At 33.7% G+C, this 17,586-nt stretch overlaps 1 protein-coding gene and 1 non-coding gene across 3 annotated transcripts in view; both read left to right on the top strand.

Annotated features, from left to right (window-relative positions):
- The window catches only part of EXOC6 (exocyst complex component 6), a 169,221-nt gene that overhangs the window by 82,664 nt on the left and 68,971 nt on the right, over positions 1-17,586 (top strand). For both annotated transcript variants that reach the window (XM_032491312.1, XM_032491313.1), the window contains exons 16-17: positions 1,081-1,192; positions 1,735-1,869. In XM_032491312.1, coding sequence (XP_032347203.1) covers positions 1,081-1,192; positions 1,735-1,869 — 247 coding nt within the window. The remainder of the gene's footprint in view (positions 1-1,080; positions 1,193-1,734; positions 1,870-17,586) is intronic.
- On the top strand, positions 2,664-2,735 carry TRNAV-GAC. The gene has a single exon. It is a non-coding gene; the product is annotated as a tRNA-Val (tRNA).

The following is a 17,586-nucleotide window of genomic DNA, read 5'->3' as shown; positions in this document are numbered from 1 at the left end:
GAGAGAAATATTCTCAGGTCTACCAGAATTAGAGTTAACAGAAATTGAAGAGTACCTGCATTAAAATTTAGGAGAACGTTAGAGTAGTAGTGAGAATTAACCTATTTTATCAGACCTTACTCTATTGGTATTTATTTAAAACTAGTAAATATTTGTAATTAATAGATTTTTAAGAGTAATGTTTTAATAAAATAAAAAGTAAAAGAGTGCTAAAATTAGAATTTTAGATTGTGTTTAAGGCAGTGGTTCTCAACTGGGGCAGTTTTGTCCCCCAGGGTATATTTGACATTGTCTAAAGACATTCTGAGTTGTTACAACCAGGGAGAGGAGTGGAGACCAGGAATGCTGCTAAACATCCTTCAGTGGTACGAGACAGCCCTGCAACAAAGAATTATCTGGCCTAAAATGTCAATCATGCTGGGACTGAGAGAACTTGGTCTAAGGACAGCTTAACTGTTTTGGCAATGAAGCTATATACAAGAAATCATTATTTACTTAACTTTAAGGCCAGTGGTTAGGAGAAAATAACACTTTTTAGTTCTAGTCTAGCAATCTTTAGAATGTTAAGAAACATCAGAGTTAGTTCCTCCCTCTCCCAAATTGAAACTAGTGTAAGGCAATTTTTTTTACTCTTTTTCCAAAATCTCAGTGGAAGTGAATAGCTTAGTTATAGTAAAATTAAACGTAGTAAATAAATACTTAGAGAGCTCACATCAGTTTGCATTTTAAAAGTAATTTTAGCTATAGTTGTATACAAAGTGTCTTTGAAAGTGGCTATCCCATTAATGGAGTCATAATTGAAGAATGGTTATATTTCAGGTATCCCATGGTTTTACTGTAATGGTTAATTGAATACATTTGAATTATTCTATAAATGAACATTCTACTTTATGGAAAGTATCCCTTTTGTGAAACTAAATTGAATAGAAATGTGTGATTTATAAATATGAATAATTATAATTTATTTAACTATTTAAAGGGATTAGAGTAAATTACTTTAGTAGATTGTGTTAAATTATTTAGGAAGCTAACTAACTGTACTCTTGTGGAAAGCGTAATAATATCAGCCTTTGTTTTTAGCTCAACAGAAATAGATGATATGCTTAGAAAATCTACAAATCTGCTGCTGACCAGAACTTTGAGTAGCTGTTTACTCAATCTTATTAGAAAACCTCATATAGGTTTGACAGAGGTAGGTTAAAAAGATATTTACAGCTAAATGTTTCATTATATGAAACAATTGTTATGAATTAAGTTATTGCTGAACATCATCCTATAAAACTAGCTTTCTGTTTTAAATTTATTAATAGAAGTGGATGTTTTAAAATAAAAGCATCAGTGTAAATTCAAGCAGTGTGAGGGAAAAGGGTTTACATGGGGAGTAGTAGATAATTGAAGATGTTAGAACATACATGCATATTTATGTTTGCCAGACTTTACTTGAAAAGTGAAAATAATTACTTTTTTAACTTGGTGAATGTATAAGATTCGAAAAAGTCCTTTGAAAAGTTATTTTAAATTAATTGGTAGTTAGACTTGGTTATTTTTTTTTACTAATAGAATTCATAAGTAGTATTTATAGCAGTCTTCTGAAATCAGATGATCAGTGATATCCTATAATGCTATAATTATGCAGAAATGGTACAGTTGCTGGAAGTAATACTATTTTTAAAAATCAGATAAATTTGTATAAATATAATGTGCATTTTACTGGAGGTGTTTTCTGTTTTCTAGCTAGTGCAAATCATCATAAACACCACACACCTGGAACAAGCTTGTAAATACCTTGAGGACTTTATAACTAACATTACAAATATTTCTCAAGAAACTGTGCATACCACAAGACTTTATGGGCTCTCTACTTTTAAGGTATGTAAAAATCTGACCAAAATTTTTTATTTCAATCACTGTAAGCAAACTTTTAAAAATAAGAGACAATTTTTACTATATACATAATTCCAGTGTATTCCTAACAGTTATACACATGATTCCATTAATTCCTAACAATTGAAAATTAGAGGTAATCGTTGTCAACGATGAGCAGATAAATGTCAGTTCCTTTTTGGCATTTTAAACATCTGGTTAAAATGAAGAAAAGTATATTGATTTTCCACAGCTATATTATATTTTATTCATGTTTTGAAGACTTAAGAGTAGTGCTGAGTAGGTCTAACTGGATTTTCATTCATGTCTCATAGTTTAATAATTAACTGCATATGTAATATATAAAAGAGTGGGTATGTTTGGAAATTAAAAATGTAGGGAGAAACAGATAAGTGTAAGATTTGTTTTACATGCTTTATTTGATCTGAAGAAAAATAAATATTACCTTATTACATGTTATTCAAATCGTACTGTTTTCTGAAAGGAAAGATTTCTGTTTTTATAATACCATGGGATACACCAAAAGATTAATGAATGGTTGTTTTAAGCAGAATGGAACATTAAATAATGTCATAAATTTGTTATAAACTATTGTTTTGTTGATTTGGGGTCATGTAGATGAGACACTGGCATAGTCTAGTAAAATAAATCCCTTTGCATTGAATATTTTGTTAAACTAATATAAACCACTTACTAATCCCTCATCTATAATATAGACTTGCTAGTTTAACCTCATAGCCTTTTCTAAGTTTTCCATTAAAGAAATTCTCAGGGGAATAGACGGTATAGCTCAGTGGTAGAGCATGTGCTTGACATGCACAAGGTCCTGGGTTCAATCCCCAGTGCCTCCATTAAGGGAGGTTAAAAAAAAAAACTAAAAAGAATTCTTATCTTCCGACTCTTGCTATATTATAAATTACCCAATTTATCTCCTAAAATTATAGTATAATCATTTACATTAAAAAAATTCAGACATGAAAACTTCAACAACCTCAATGAGTTCTGATATAGATTCTCCCCAGAGCCTCCACATTAGCACAGCTGTGGTGTTTGACACCATAAGCAGAGAAACCAGTCGAGCCTGCCTGGACTTCTAACCTACAGAACTATGAGCCAATAAACACGTGTTGTTTTAAGCTCCTAAAAAAAAAAAAATTCAGCATACTAGTGTTTATTGAAGAAGACATTTTATCATACAGAGTCTTTTTGGGTCTTTCTCTGCCATCTGTAGTTGGTTTTTGTAGTTTTTTGTTTTGTTTTGTTTTGTTTTTTTCTTAATTTTGGGGGGGCAGGGGGAGGTTTTTTGGGTTTTTTTGTTGTTTGTTTCTGTTTTTTAGTGGAGGTGCTGGGGATTGAACCCAGGACCTTGTGCATGCTAAGCATGCACTCTACCATTTGAGCTATACTCTCCCCCCATACTTGTATTTAGATATAACTAATTTAATGTTAACAGTGACCAGACTTTGAAAGTGTAAAGTCCAGAAAAGACCCTTGTTTCCTAAAATTATCTGCCTGGCTCCCAAAATCTTAGGCTCCTTTGATGATTCTTAAGCTCATGTAGTCACCCTAATCCTTAAAACAGAAATGCAGATGATATCTGAGTAAACAGATTGATAAAATTATTTATTGAAACAGACCAAAGCTGGACAAAACAGGCATTCATTTATTCACTTAATATAATATAATAATTAAGGGTATATACTCTGGAGTTAGAGTTCTGTGTGTCTTTGGGCATATTCTTTCATTTTAATGATACTTGGTTTTATCTGTAAAATTAGAATAGCAATATATTTTCCACTTGATACAATTATTACGAGGATTGAGGGGCATACTTAGCATAGTGCCATTTGTTGTGCATGATCTATGCTCTGAGCACTGTGTTAGGTGCTGAGGATATAGAAATGCATCCCTGTCCTCAAGGAGCTCACAGGAGGGAAAAGCTGTAAAAAGGCACTTGACAGTATGGTGTGATAAGTACCATAATATAGAAAGAGACTCCACAAGTTTTTGGACATTTATTTATCCATGGACAAATTGATTCTTTGCATCGATATTAGATTTTACACAATCCTTTTTCTTTATTGCTCTCTGTCCTTAGGTCCATGTGTTACTCATATGCTGTCAAGAAGGGATTTACTAGGGACTGCAGTTGTGAGCGTATTTATGAACATTTAATATTTAATACACATACTCTGATTAAAACATGAATTGTCTTAACCTCTGGTATATCTACGGATTGCAGGCAATTTTTCTTATCAGTTATAGGTCAAAGAACCAAAGATACTGGAGCGTGATGCTTTAGCTTAAGGGATCTTGGAACTACACCTCTCAAAAATCTGCCTGTTGAGAGGGAATCTTTAGAAATGTTAGCTCTAGGCCATCATTCCTGTGGTCCTTAAGTTGTAGATGTTTATTTGAAACTACAACTGCCGTAGAACACCCCTTGGGTTTTCTTAGAAATCAGGAAATCAAGTTCAGTCTGTACAAATAGTAGAGCATACTTGTTTTTTGCTGTTTGGTTTTTGTTTTATTTTTACAGAAAACTCAGGAAACCCATTCTGTTTTATGAGGCCAAGAGCTATTTCAGGCTCAGTATGTGAAGGTCAAGTGTTCTTCAGTTCTTTGATCTGTTTCAAGAGGAGTTTGTCTTAAACTGTGATATGAGGAATTTGTCTTAAACTGTGATATGAAGAAGCAATTCAACAGGGAGAATTGTTAAATCAGTATTAAATTGAATTACTGAGGGAGATTGGGGGAATTTCCGTTCTTAGTGAATAGTCAGTCTGTATAGGCTTGATTACAGACATTAGTGTGGATTTCTTAGTTAACCTCTTAGCCTAATTCTTTTCAGCCCAGTGACCTGACCAAACGTATTCCTATTTAATTGCTTAATGATCATAGAAATAAGCACTTACATGACCCTTTTCCCCATACCTCCATTTGCTTCCCCTCCAAAACCCCACACGTTTACACAACGTGCTAGATTTTATATCACGTTTGCTTACTTTATGAAATATATACAGGCTATCTTGTTAGCTTGCCTTTCGTTGTAGTAAATTTGTGAGTGATACAAAAGAGGTAAAGTAAGTAGTTCCTGCCCTCAAGCAGTACCACAGCTTTTTGAAATTAACCTGGACCCACACTGAGAGCTACTTAAAGCTAATTTAAGACTTCTAATGAAAAGATTTGCATCAAAATAGAGGGGGAAAATGGGAATACCGTTTCCTTTTTAATCTGTGTAGTAGAGAAATGGCCTAGTTCTTTTTCTTTGGCATCAGAGCTCTTTAACTTTACTCCATGGAGCTTTTCCAACCTGACACCCTAAAGAGTCCTTTCCTTTTAAGTCCTGGCAGCAATTGCAACTGTAAGTGCCTAGAAAGAATATGCTTGTGACTTTTTCTGAAAATTTGCCTTTTAAAATCTGTTGATGAGTATATAGCAAAGTTTTTTTTAGGATTATGGCTAAAGTGACAGTGGTAACTTATCTTTGATTAAGGGCTTGAAATTCTCTTCCTGTGGAGCAAGGACATGGTACGTGGACTTTAAAAAAAATTTTTTTTTCTTGAAATGTAACATAGAATACACACACAATTTATAAATGCAAAAATTATAAATAGATACAGTTCAATTAATTATTAAAAAGTGGACATAGACTTCCAATTTCCAGTCTGTCATGTAAAGAACTGGGAAGTTGTAATTCTGTCCCAACAATTAAAAAGCTGAGAAAAACTGAAAAATCAACAACTCTTCCTTGATCTCTTGGAGAATTAAGATCACAGAACACACTGCTGCCCCCAAAATGGAGAGACAGACAAATACAGAGAATCACAACTTAATGGAGCAGAAGCCCACAGGAATCACTCCTGGGGTAGGAAAACCTGAAGTATAATTGATGAATACTGGAAGCTCAGTGTGGACAAATTTGAGAGTTAAAACTCCAGGGGAACCCAGTCTTAGGTGGGGGCACGAGGTTCTCCCAGTGAGGATTTGAGGAAAATCTTCTTATGTGTCTAGCAGGGGAAAGGGAAAAGGAACCATTTTGAAATATGCCAGAGCATTCTGTTCTTAAGCATTCTATTTTTCTCAACAAGACCTAACCTTAAAATAAACGATTTACCAGTGCCTAAACTGCTGGGAGAAGGGAAATACTCAGCACTAGCTTGTTCTGGCCATCCTGTCCAACCTGAGGGGTAGAAATGAAAAGGACTTGTAAAGTTCACAGCTGAGGGGCAAAGGCTTACTTAAAGATGGAGACCTAATCATAGAACTAAGGAACATTTCCCCTCCCCCTATGTCTTACTACCACATTACTAAAGGCCTAATTTATTGCAGTTCTTTTCACCCAGTACATCATGTCCCTTTATCAAGAAAAAAATTGTAAGACAGACTAAAAGGCAAAAAATAGAGAAGCTAGAGTAAATATTAGATTTAGATATGTCAGGGATATTATCAGACCAGGAATTAAAAAAAAATTATGATTAGTATACTGAGGACTTTGATGGATAAAGTAGACAACATGCAAGAACAGATGAATAGTGTAAGCAGAGAAATGGAGAATTTAAGAAAGAATCAAAAAGAAGTGCTAGAGATCAAAAACACTGTAACAGAAATGAAGAATACCTTTGATGGACCCATTAGTAGATTGGACATGGCTGAGAAAAGACTCTGAGTTTGGGGATCTGTTGATAGAAACTTCCAAAACAGAAAAGCAAAGGAAAAAAACACTGGAAAAACTGAACAGAATATCCAGGAACTGTGGGGCAACTACAAAAGATGGAACATACGTACAGTGGGAATATTAGAAGGAGTAAAAAGAAAGGAAGAGAAGCAATATTTGATCCAATAATGGTAGAATTTCCCCAAATTAATGTCGCACAAGAAACCATGCATTAAAAAACTTAGAGAACACCAAGCAGGATAAATGCCAAAATAATTACACCTAGGCATACCATATTCAAACTGCACAAAATTAAAGATAAAAAGTCCTTAAAGAAGCAAGAGGAAAAAACTTATGTAGAGTAGCAAAGATAAGAGTTACATCTAACTTCTCTTCATAAACCATGCAAGCAAGAAAAGAATGGACTAAAATATTTAGTGTTAATAGAAAAACACTCACCAAACTAGAACTTTTTTGTATCCTATGAAATTATCCTTCAAAAGTGAAGGAGAAATGAAGACTTTCTCAGATAAATAAAAATTAAGGAAATTTGTTGCTAGTAGACCAGCCTTGTAAGAAATGTTAAAATAATTTTTTCAGAGATAGAGAAAATAATATAGGTCAGAAACTTGGACCTACATAAAGAAAGGAAGAACATCAAAGGAGGTATAAGTGAAGGTAAAATTCTTAATTGATCTGATAGATGATGGTTTGTTCAAATGAATAATAGCAACCATGTATTCAGTTGTATATGCTTATATCTATATATGTGTATACACATATATATATATGTATATATATATATATATATATATATATATATATATATATATACACACACACACATACTTATGTTTGTTTATATGAATGGCTACAATGACACACGGATAGGGAGGGAGGAATTAGAATTATTTTGTTATTGTAAGGTACTCACACTACCCATGAAATGATACAGTGTTATTGGAAAGTGAACTTGGAATAATTGTGAATGTATATTGGAAATTCTAGGGCAACCACTAAAAAAAGCAAAAAAAAAAAAAAAAGTATAACCAATATGCTAAGAAAGGAGAGAAAATGGAATCATACAAATGCCCAATATCACAAAAGGCAGGAAAAGAATGGAACACAAAAGTAGAAATAAAGAACAAATGCACCAAATAGAGAACAGTAACAAATATGGTAGATATTTATCCAGCTATCAATAGTTACTTTAAACATCTCTGGTCTAAAAAAACCAAAGAAGGACAGAGATTGTCAGAGTGGATCAATAAAACAAGACTCAACTATATGTTGTTTGCAAAATCTACTTTAAATATAAAGACATATATAGATTAAAAATAATGGATGGAGAATGATATACCATTTAACACTAATCAAAAAGGTGGCAGTAGCCATATTAATTTCAAACAGGGCAGACTTTAGAGCAAAGAAAGTTATCAGGGATAAAGAGGGCTATTACATAATGATAAAAGGGTCAGTTTGTCAAGATGACATAATAATTCTTAATGTACATATGCCTGACATTAGAGGGTCAAATTATATGAAGCAAAAGCTGATAAAACTTCAAGGAGAAATAGATGAGTCCACCGTTAAAGTTAGAGACTTCAACATTACTCTTATCAGAAATGGTCAGATCCAACAGACAGAAAATCAGTTAAGGACATAGCTGAACTCAACAATACCATCAATCAACTGGATATAATCGACGTTTGTAGAGTACTTATCCGACAACAACAGAGTATACATTCTTCTCAAGCTACTGTGGAACATTCACCAAGGTAGACCACATCTGGGGGCATGAAACACACCGTAACAAAGTTAAAAGAATAGAAATCATACAATATCTGCTATTAGACCAGCAGTATAATTAAACAAGATATCAATAACAGAAAGATAACTGGAAAATCCTGAATACTTGGAGATTAAACATCACACTTCTAAATCATATGTGGATCAAGAAAGAAAAGGATAAAAAGGAATCTTATGAACAACTCTGTGCTCACAAATTCGACAACCTAGACTAAACGAACCAATTCTTTGAAAGACACAATCTGCCAAAACTCACACAAGAAGAAAATAGACAACCTGAATAGGCCTGTATCAATGAAAGAAATTGAATCAATAATTAATAGCCTTCTAAAACAAAGCACCAGGCCCAGATGTGTTTACTGGTGAACTCTACCAAACTTTTAAGGAAGAAATTATACCAGTTCTGTAGGCTGTCTTTCATATGGAAGCAGAGACAGTATTTTTAAATTCATTCTATGAGGCCAGCATTACCCTAACACCAAAACCAGACAAAGACATTACAAGAAGACTATACATCAATATCTCTCATGAACATAGATGCAAAAATCCTCAACAAAATAGTATCAAAATGAATCTTAACAATTTATAAAAGGAATTCTACATCATGACAAAGTGGGATTTATCAGCAGTATGCAAGGCTTGTTCGTCATTCAAAAACCAGTTAATATAATCCATCACATCAATAGGCTGAAGAAGAAAAATCACGTGGTTATATCACTAGATACAGAAAAAGCATTTGACAAAATTCAACACCCATTTTTGATAAAAACTCTTAGTAAACTGGTAATAGAGGAGATCTTTCTTGATAAAGAATATCTACAAAAAACCCTATAGTTAACATCATACTTAATGGTGAGAAACTTGAAGCTTTCCCACTAATCAGGAGGATAATTTAGACACTGTATGATACTATAACAGTGGATATATGTCATTATCCATTTGTCCAAGCCCATAGAATGTACAGCACCAAGAGTGAACCTTAATGTAAACTGTGGCCTTTGAATAATAAATGTGCCAATGTAGGTTCATCTATGGTAACAAATGTGCATCACTGGTGGGACATTTTGATAGTGATGGAGACTGTGGGAGATGTGTGCGCAGGAGATATATAGGAAATCACTGTACCAATCCCTCAATTTTACTATGAACCAAAAACTGCTCTAAGAAAAGTTCTACTTAAATTGGAAAAAAAGTGAACTCACTCATGGAATTATGAGATCAAGAAATAAAACACTGGATTAGTAGCATTGTAGAAGCCTCCCTCATCCAACTTCCCAGTCATTATCTCTACTTCCTCTCAGTACTGATTTTTAATAGCACTGATTAATTTTGTCTGTTTTGGGGGCTCTGTTTGTATGGGTCATACATAGTGCATCTTTTTGTGTGTCTGACCTCTTTCACTCAATGTGATTTTTTTTAATATTTCATTTCTGTTGCATGTAGCTGTAGTTTATTTTCAGTTCAGTATAGTATTCCATCATAGAATTTACTGCAACTTATTTTCAGCTACGCAAAGACTTTTGTTTTGCTTCCTTCCTGATTACTGACTTCAAATGTGACCTCTGAATAACCAAGGTGTTATTGTATGAGTAAAACAAAATTCATATTTATTTGATTTTTAGTAGTAAAGATATAAATTCATAAACTGGTAAAATCATACTTTAAAAACTAGTAAGGTATTAGGAAGTTTTAAAATTTCTCATTTAAATTATAATTGTTATATTATTTTACATATATACAGTTGATTTATTTCTGCTTTGCCAAAACATTTGAACTATTACTTCTTGACTGATTAATCGTGTTTCAACTTCTGATTACTTGTATGCTTTGTATATAGTCTTATGTTATTGGTGGAGTGTTCCATTGTACAACTTGTTTTATTTGCGCAACTTGTCATTTTTAAAAGGCATATAACATTTATTTCTTTTGTCATTCATTATCTTTGAGAGAGTGCTACATCAAGCAGTTTCACTCTTGTAGCCGATTTAATACGTTTAAATGACATAAAATCCTAAACAGTAGATCAGGGGAAAAAAGCCAAAGCTTAAATGTTTATTGAATAAATAATTCATTTTATTATATTAGAAAAGTACTAGAAAAATAAAGAATGGGGATGCTACTTTGCCAAAAACATAAATTAAGCTAACAGGGAAAAAAAGCATTTTCAGTTCTATAAACAGAGGAGAAAGATCAGCAATATTTATGGACTACCTCAACCCCATTGATACATGAATGTGCTCAACTTTCTGTTTTTCCAGAAAGTTATCAGTTATAATTTATAAAATTATAATTATAATTTATAATCAGTTACTTATAGCAAGTACCTCTTATAAAGGTGTGGAAAGCAGAAATAGAATGGAGAAGGAAATGGTGGAGAGTACTTTAAAAAGTTGTTTGTATCAAATGATGTTCAAACCTGATTACGAACAACCTAGATTACCTAAGAAGCAGCAGATGCTACTCCAAAGCCCCTAGCCACTCTTAAACACTTCCGAGATATAGAAGCCCTTGAAAACTGGAAAGGAAAAAATGTACCACCTACCTTTTTAAAAGAAAAAGGAGGTAATCTGAGGATTAGAAAATGATTTAATTTCTAATGATTAACAGTAATCCCAGATAATCTGGAGGCTGGATTCTGAATTTTTCTAGACTCTGATTCCAGCTCAAAGCCTATATTGCCCATTCTGGCTTATCATTAGAAGTGGATTAGCTTAGCAAGTGGCTCTGTGGTGGATTTCAGTTTTTCTAGGACTGGCTACTTTTAAGGAGCCAGAAATGAAATACTTTGTCCTGTTTGAAGTAAGGTTTTGATTGTGTCCCAAAGAACATTTCTGTGACAAATCAGCAATTGCTTGGAAGTTTCCATCTAAACTGAAAGTTTTGGACTGGGAGAATATATTAAATGGTGTTTATTGAGCAAAAATATATTTCTGTTGTACTGTGCTAGTTGCTCCGGAGAGGATGTGGCATGGTTTTTAACTACTAGGATTTTTTTTAATCTAAAAGGGCAGATAACTACAAAGAAATAACCACAGTGCATAACAAATAGGTAAATTTGGTTGTGTATATGTGTTTGATCTGGTTTTGTAGCATTTTGAATTCAAATACCTTTAGATGAGATTTGTGCTCTGTCAGCATCCTGCCTGCCACAATCACCATGCCAGCCAAACTCATTTATATTCCCTGCCTGAACCCTAAAGGCATTTAGGTGTTGCATCAATTTGGAGCCTGGGTAGCACTGCAGTTAGCAGAGATGAGGGAAGGGAAGAACTGATATAAAGCCATTTACAGAAGGTAGAAAGCTCAAGATGAGAAAATTCAGAGATTGTTGAAATGCTGTAGCCCAGTAGAAGGAATCTAAAATCTTATTTATTTATTTATTTATTTATTTATTCATTCATTCATTCATTCATTCATTCATTCATTCATTCATTCATTTAGTGTTAATAAGTATGCATATTTTGTTTAAAAATGGTATTTGGTTTACATGTATTTTGAATGTTTCTTCTGGGGGGAAATTTAATTTTTTCTAGAAGCAGTTGGTACCAGGTTCCTTAAATTTCTGCCTTCAGCTTCCTTTTCTTTCATCTATGTGATACTTTAACTTTTATTATCTAACTCTAGTTTACCTTAAGAAGTGCTTTGGATTTGCCCCCATGGAAGTTATTTAGATATAATTAACTGAATCCTACAGTAATCTGTATCTCTTAATGGAACATTTAGTATATTATTTGTGACCTGTTGACTTTAGAACTATGAGATTATACATCCCTAAATTATACTCCAGGTTGACTGTGTTCTTTTATGAAGAAAAATCTTTTAAGGAGTTTTCTAGAACTTTATAAAAACTTTAGGTCTTCTAATTAATATAAACTTCCCTTGACTTTTTACATTTGACTTCTTAGTTCATTGTGGAGAAGATCTTGAGCTTTGTTTAATCCAGAGTGTTACTGATCAAGTGGTAATATACAGTTTGCATGTATGCAAGGCACCACGCATATCCTAAAACCTACAAATTTTTGTTTGAATCACAGTAATATAGGGTAATTAAAAAAACCTGTTGAAAAGTAGCCATTTCACTAAATTAAGCTGAAGCATAAGCAAGCAAATTATTTTTCTTTTTAATTTGATTTTAGGTGCCAAATATAAGAATATAACAACTTCCCTTAATTGTCACAATGGTACCTAAAATACTTAAATAAAAAAAATCATAATTTCTTAAATTGGCTCTTCTTTCTGCCTATTTGATTTTTTAAGTGGCACCACCATTTTTCTTGCCTCCTTTTTTGGAAATGTGGAGTTATCTTAGATGTATTTCTTTTTAGCTCCTGCTATATCCCTTCCCCCATCATAACTAATAATTAGGTTTCTATGTTTAGTCTTATCTACTCATTTCCTTCTGTCTATAGTATCATTAGTGACATTGGCTAATGAATTGGGATCTGTATGCTACTTAACATTTAGAAATTTCTCAGTCAAGATCATAGGTCACTGAAGCATTATTTCTTGAATTAGAGCAGGAAGAAATTAGCTAGGGAGGACACTTTCACTTTGACAACTCCAACTTCATCTCCTGCTTAGGTTTTTAAAGCTCAGAAAAATGTCATAGAAGTGTTCCCCTTGCTCCAGATGAGTAATATTAAATGTGACCTTTTCTTTCCCTAGAATGTTCAATAAAATGTTTCAAGCTACTTGTATTAATCAAGGCTACTAAAAGAATATTGACAACTGATAGAAAAACCAACTAATCCTATCTTAAACAATAAAGGGAGATTATTGGCCAGTGTGGCTGGGAAGTCCTAGAATAGGGCAGATTCCATGTAAGGCAGAGTCAGCTGCTCAGGAAGTGTTTCAAGGACCCCAAGTCCCTCCATCTTTTAACTCTGCTTTATGCAATTTTTGCCTCATTTTCACACATGGTGGCCCAGAAGCTGTAGTCTTTCTACTCTGGTAGCAAAATAATTACGAGGTCACAGTTCCAAACTTTATATCCTCATGCTCTGTCATCTAAAGGAAGAGAGATTGTATCCCCCAACTAGTTGCTGTGGAATTCCCTAGTGGATGATTATTGCTAATTGACTTGAACTCATCAGGATCCATCCTTGGAGCTAGATATGGGCTCAGTCCTATCCAGACCAGATAGAGCTGTGAATTGGGGCAGAGTGATTTTCCAAAATATATTTGGGGACTATTCCCAGAAGGGGGAATAGATGATAGACAGTAAGTCATAGATGTTTACTAAAATGTTTAGCTGTATTACTACTTATCTTTTATACAAAACATACATGCATATGGTCTGTGAGGTCTAGCATGGAGTTTGTGCATATGTCTGTTTAAAAAATTTCCTCAGGTGATTCTGTTGCATCCTGTGGTTTAGAACCACTGATAGTATGGTATCATTTAATTCCTGTACATTGAAACAGAAAATAGTTCTGAAGTTATGTGAGATACATTTCTGCCTCCAGATGGCACTGTTTCTTTAACAAGCAAAGGAAAAACTAATTGTTTTACTTATAAGTTGAATCTTTTAAAATTTAATTTAGGAGTTAGTTGATATGTTCCTGATTTTCCAGTCAGGTTATAAGGGTTGAAAGTATTTTGGTTTCAGCTGTAGTATAACTCTCTAGGAAGTCCAAACTAATTTTCTTAACAGCCTTTAAATTACAATTAGTGATCTTTTTCAGAAATGTTTTACCAAATAATTTAGTGTATCCTTGTATTTAAATAGAGGAAAAGTTATAATGAATTTTTTTTCTGTGTTTCTTTCCTTGCTCCTATTTCTTTAAAAATGAAATACAGTGAGTCAGTTCGTGCACATGTTTTCTAATGATTATATTTGTCTGGATTATCAAGTAAGCAGAATCCTTAGTCCTTAGCAAAGTCCTTTCAAATGTTGACTTTAAAACACGTTCCTGCCTAGAACTGCTGTCTGAAATTTTTCCTTAATACAGCACAGCCACCGACTCCCTTAGATTTCTTTGTTTACTATTATAGCCTGTGGAAAGTATTAATAAACTTCTAAAAATATAAAATACCCCTCCCCCAAATTTCATTTAAATGTGTCTTAACCTGGATAGTTTATGGGAAAAGTGGAACCTGTTCTTGATATCACCTCAGAAAAGTAGGTCAATCAAAAAATTTCTAAATAGTAACAGCAAAAAATAATAAATAACTTTTTGTTTTTTCCCTTTATTTTTCCTTAGTTCTTTTTTCAGAAAATTAGTGGGGTTTGAATCACTTTATCCAGAAAGCATATAATTATAATGGCTTTATTTGACTATAATGTGAATGGCTTCATCATCATCATTTTTATAATTTTTCTTCCTTCAGATAAATACAGTGTTTGTTTTCTCTCATGACTTCAAAATGTTTAGGTTTTTGGTACCGCTCCCCTTCTCAAATTTTGAGTTTTAATTGGCCCATATTGCTTTTTAAACATCCAGGAAAATGTGAAATAACATCTTTATTTTATTTTAATAAAATTCTACATAGTAAAAAGGGGAATTAAGTATAACATTGATTTTAAAGGTGGATTTACATTAGGGTTTTAAAAGAATAGCCATTTCTTTTTTAAATCTAAAATTTCACACAGTAGTTTTTGCTCTGTGAGTTTTGAAGGAGAGGAGTCTCTTGCTAATGGTTTTTAAAATTTTATTAGGTATCTCGATCCCTTCCTGCCTGCATTAGAGGCATCTCCAAAAAGCAAGAGAAATCACATGGAGCAGTCTGAGCACAGCAGATAGGGAATGTAGTAGAGAACAGGAACAGTCAGACACCAAATTTTCTTTGCCTTGTGATAGAACAAGTTGGTTGAGCATTATGGGATGCTTACACAGTTCTGAGCTGTAAGACTCCCTTATCCAACTCCTTTCTAGAATTGCAGAGATTCAGTGAAGGTAGTGAGACATGAAATTGAGGGAGCTGATGATGGACACTCAGGCAAATGCAAAGTGGTAATAATAAACACTTTTAGATTGCTTTGGAAAATCAGCGTATAAGCGGAATCGTCGATGTGTGTTATGGTCTAGTTCCGCAGGCCATAACCATTTGCTGTCTTGGGTATCTACCCATAATGCTGTTAAGGAGGTTAGAGAGATTTATTACTGCCATGGCTAATTACTGCACTTTAAATAAGACCCCCTCCCTTTCCATTTTCACTACTGTCTCATGTTTTAAAAAATGATTCTGTGAATGTTTAATACCCAGTTGTTTTCTCCCTTACATACAAAGAACCACAGTAAATTAAGTTAACGGGCAATTTGAATAGCTTAAGATTCTATATATTAATTGTCTCCATACTGTTCACTTAGTAAACATTTATTGAGCATAACTAAATACCCAAATAGTGTACCCAGTAGGTACAAGGAAACTATTTTTGAGTACCTACTGGGTACCAAGTACAGCTAGGTGCTTTAGTGGTAGGAACTTGTGTAATGCTCAGAACAGCCCTCTGACAGGGTGATGATGATTCTGTTTTCATAGATTTAAAAAAAACTAGGATTTACCAAAGTTGACTAATTCACTCAGTATGAATGATAAATGAAATAGTGGCCATCAAACCGCTTACCATTTTCTCAAACCCCTGGCCCATATTCTTTATGGTCATTTCTCCATTATTCATTATTAGCAAGATGGTGATTTTTTTTTTAATGACCACAAATTTCTTGACACTTCCTATCATTGAGAAGTGGGGATCTTTGCCCCCTCCTGTGGAATCTGGGCAGGCTTGTGACTGCTTTAATCAATAGACTACAGTGAAAACAATGTTGTGAGACTCTGAGGCTAGGACATAAAAGGCAATGTCATTTCCACTTTAGTCCAAGCAAGGAACACACATGCTTGGAGGCCTGAGCTGCCACGTAAGAAGTCCAGGTACCCTGTAGCCACCATACTGTGAGGAAGACAAGCCACATGGAGAGGCTGCTTATCCCAGGTTCCAGACATATGAGTGAAGAAACCTCCAGATAATTTGGATCCCCACGTGTTGAGTCCCATCCTCAGCCTTCAAGTTGTCCCAGCTTAGATGCTGGATATAGTGGAGCAAAATCATCCCCACTGTTCCTTGTCTGTATTCCTAACACATAGAACCTGTGAGGATAATAAAATGCTTGTTATGTTAAGCCACTAAAATTTGAGGGGTAGTTTGTTACTCGGCAGTAGTAAGTGGAACAGCAAGTGACATAAACCTTTCCAGCCCACATGATCTCTCCTGTTTTGCTACACTTTTACTCCTCATGTAATCATTACTAATTTGTTAATATTTACTTATTCTGTGATTACTTTATCTTTGTACTTTTCTATCCCAGCTAGGTTATAAACTTCTTCAAGACAGCAGTGACTTTAAAAAAATTTTTTAATAAGTACTAGTCTGCTATCAACTCTGTTATAAGCACTGTTCTGGGTGCCAGGGATTCATCAGTGAACAGAAACAGGAGCAAACTTCCTGTCTTAATGGAGCTTACATTTTAGTGGATGTTTTGTACCTATATGCTCGAATGCCAAATTTATAGTGGCTGATACAATGTTACTGATAAACTCCTCAATCTTAAGATTTTTCTGAGGAGATTTGCATCGCATTAGAAATTTTAACAGATACTAATAACTTAAGTTGCTATAGTTTATTTTGAGTCTGATCTCATTTTGTTACTGCCATATTTAATACTTATTAAAATTATAGTGAAAAAAATTATAGTGAATAACATTACCTTATCTTAAATTCCTTTGTTTGAAGTAGTGTTTATTTTCCTCTGTAGTTGAGGAGAGACCCTGGTTAAAGTTTTTGTTGTCTGTATCAAATTTGTGTTAGACCTCTGAATAGGGAGAGAAGAAAAATCTTTATTGGAATTCCTTTGTAGTAAGGCAAGCATGCAGATGGAAAGATGTCTACTAGTGGTTGGTTTTCTTCAGCCCAACGTGGCAGTGAGTAGTAAGTGGTTAGACATTGTGAAAATTAGAGAGGGGTCCAAAAAAGCATTGAAATGTAAAAATGGTACATTTTCATTGTTCATGTTGACCTTCTGTTACACTGTTCTTTCCAAAATTTCTTAAGGCACAAAACCAAAATACCAAAGTAAGTGTTCCTGATTATATTTTTTAAAGTTACAGCTCATATGACATCCCTTCTTCAAAGCTTTTTATCAAATAAGTAATAATTATTTCCTCCTTTGCTTACTCAGAATTCTTTGTTTTAAACCTCTAATATACCACTAATCATGTTTTGTAATATTGTATATCTC

Source organism: Camelus ferus, chromosome 11 (genome assembly GCF_009834535.1).
Source record: "Camelus ferus isolate YT-003-E chromosome 11, BCGSAC_Cfer_1.0, whole genome shotgun sequence".
Taxonomy (NCBI): Eukaryota; Metazoa; Chordata; class Mammalia; order Artiodactyla; family Camelidae; genus Camelus; species Camelus ferus.
This window is presented reverse-complemented; position numbering and strand designations above follow the sequence as displayed.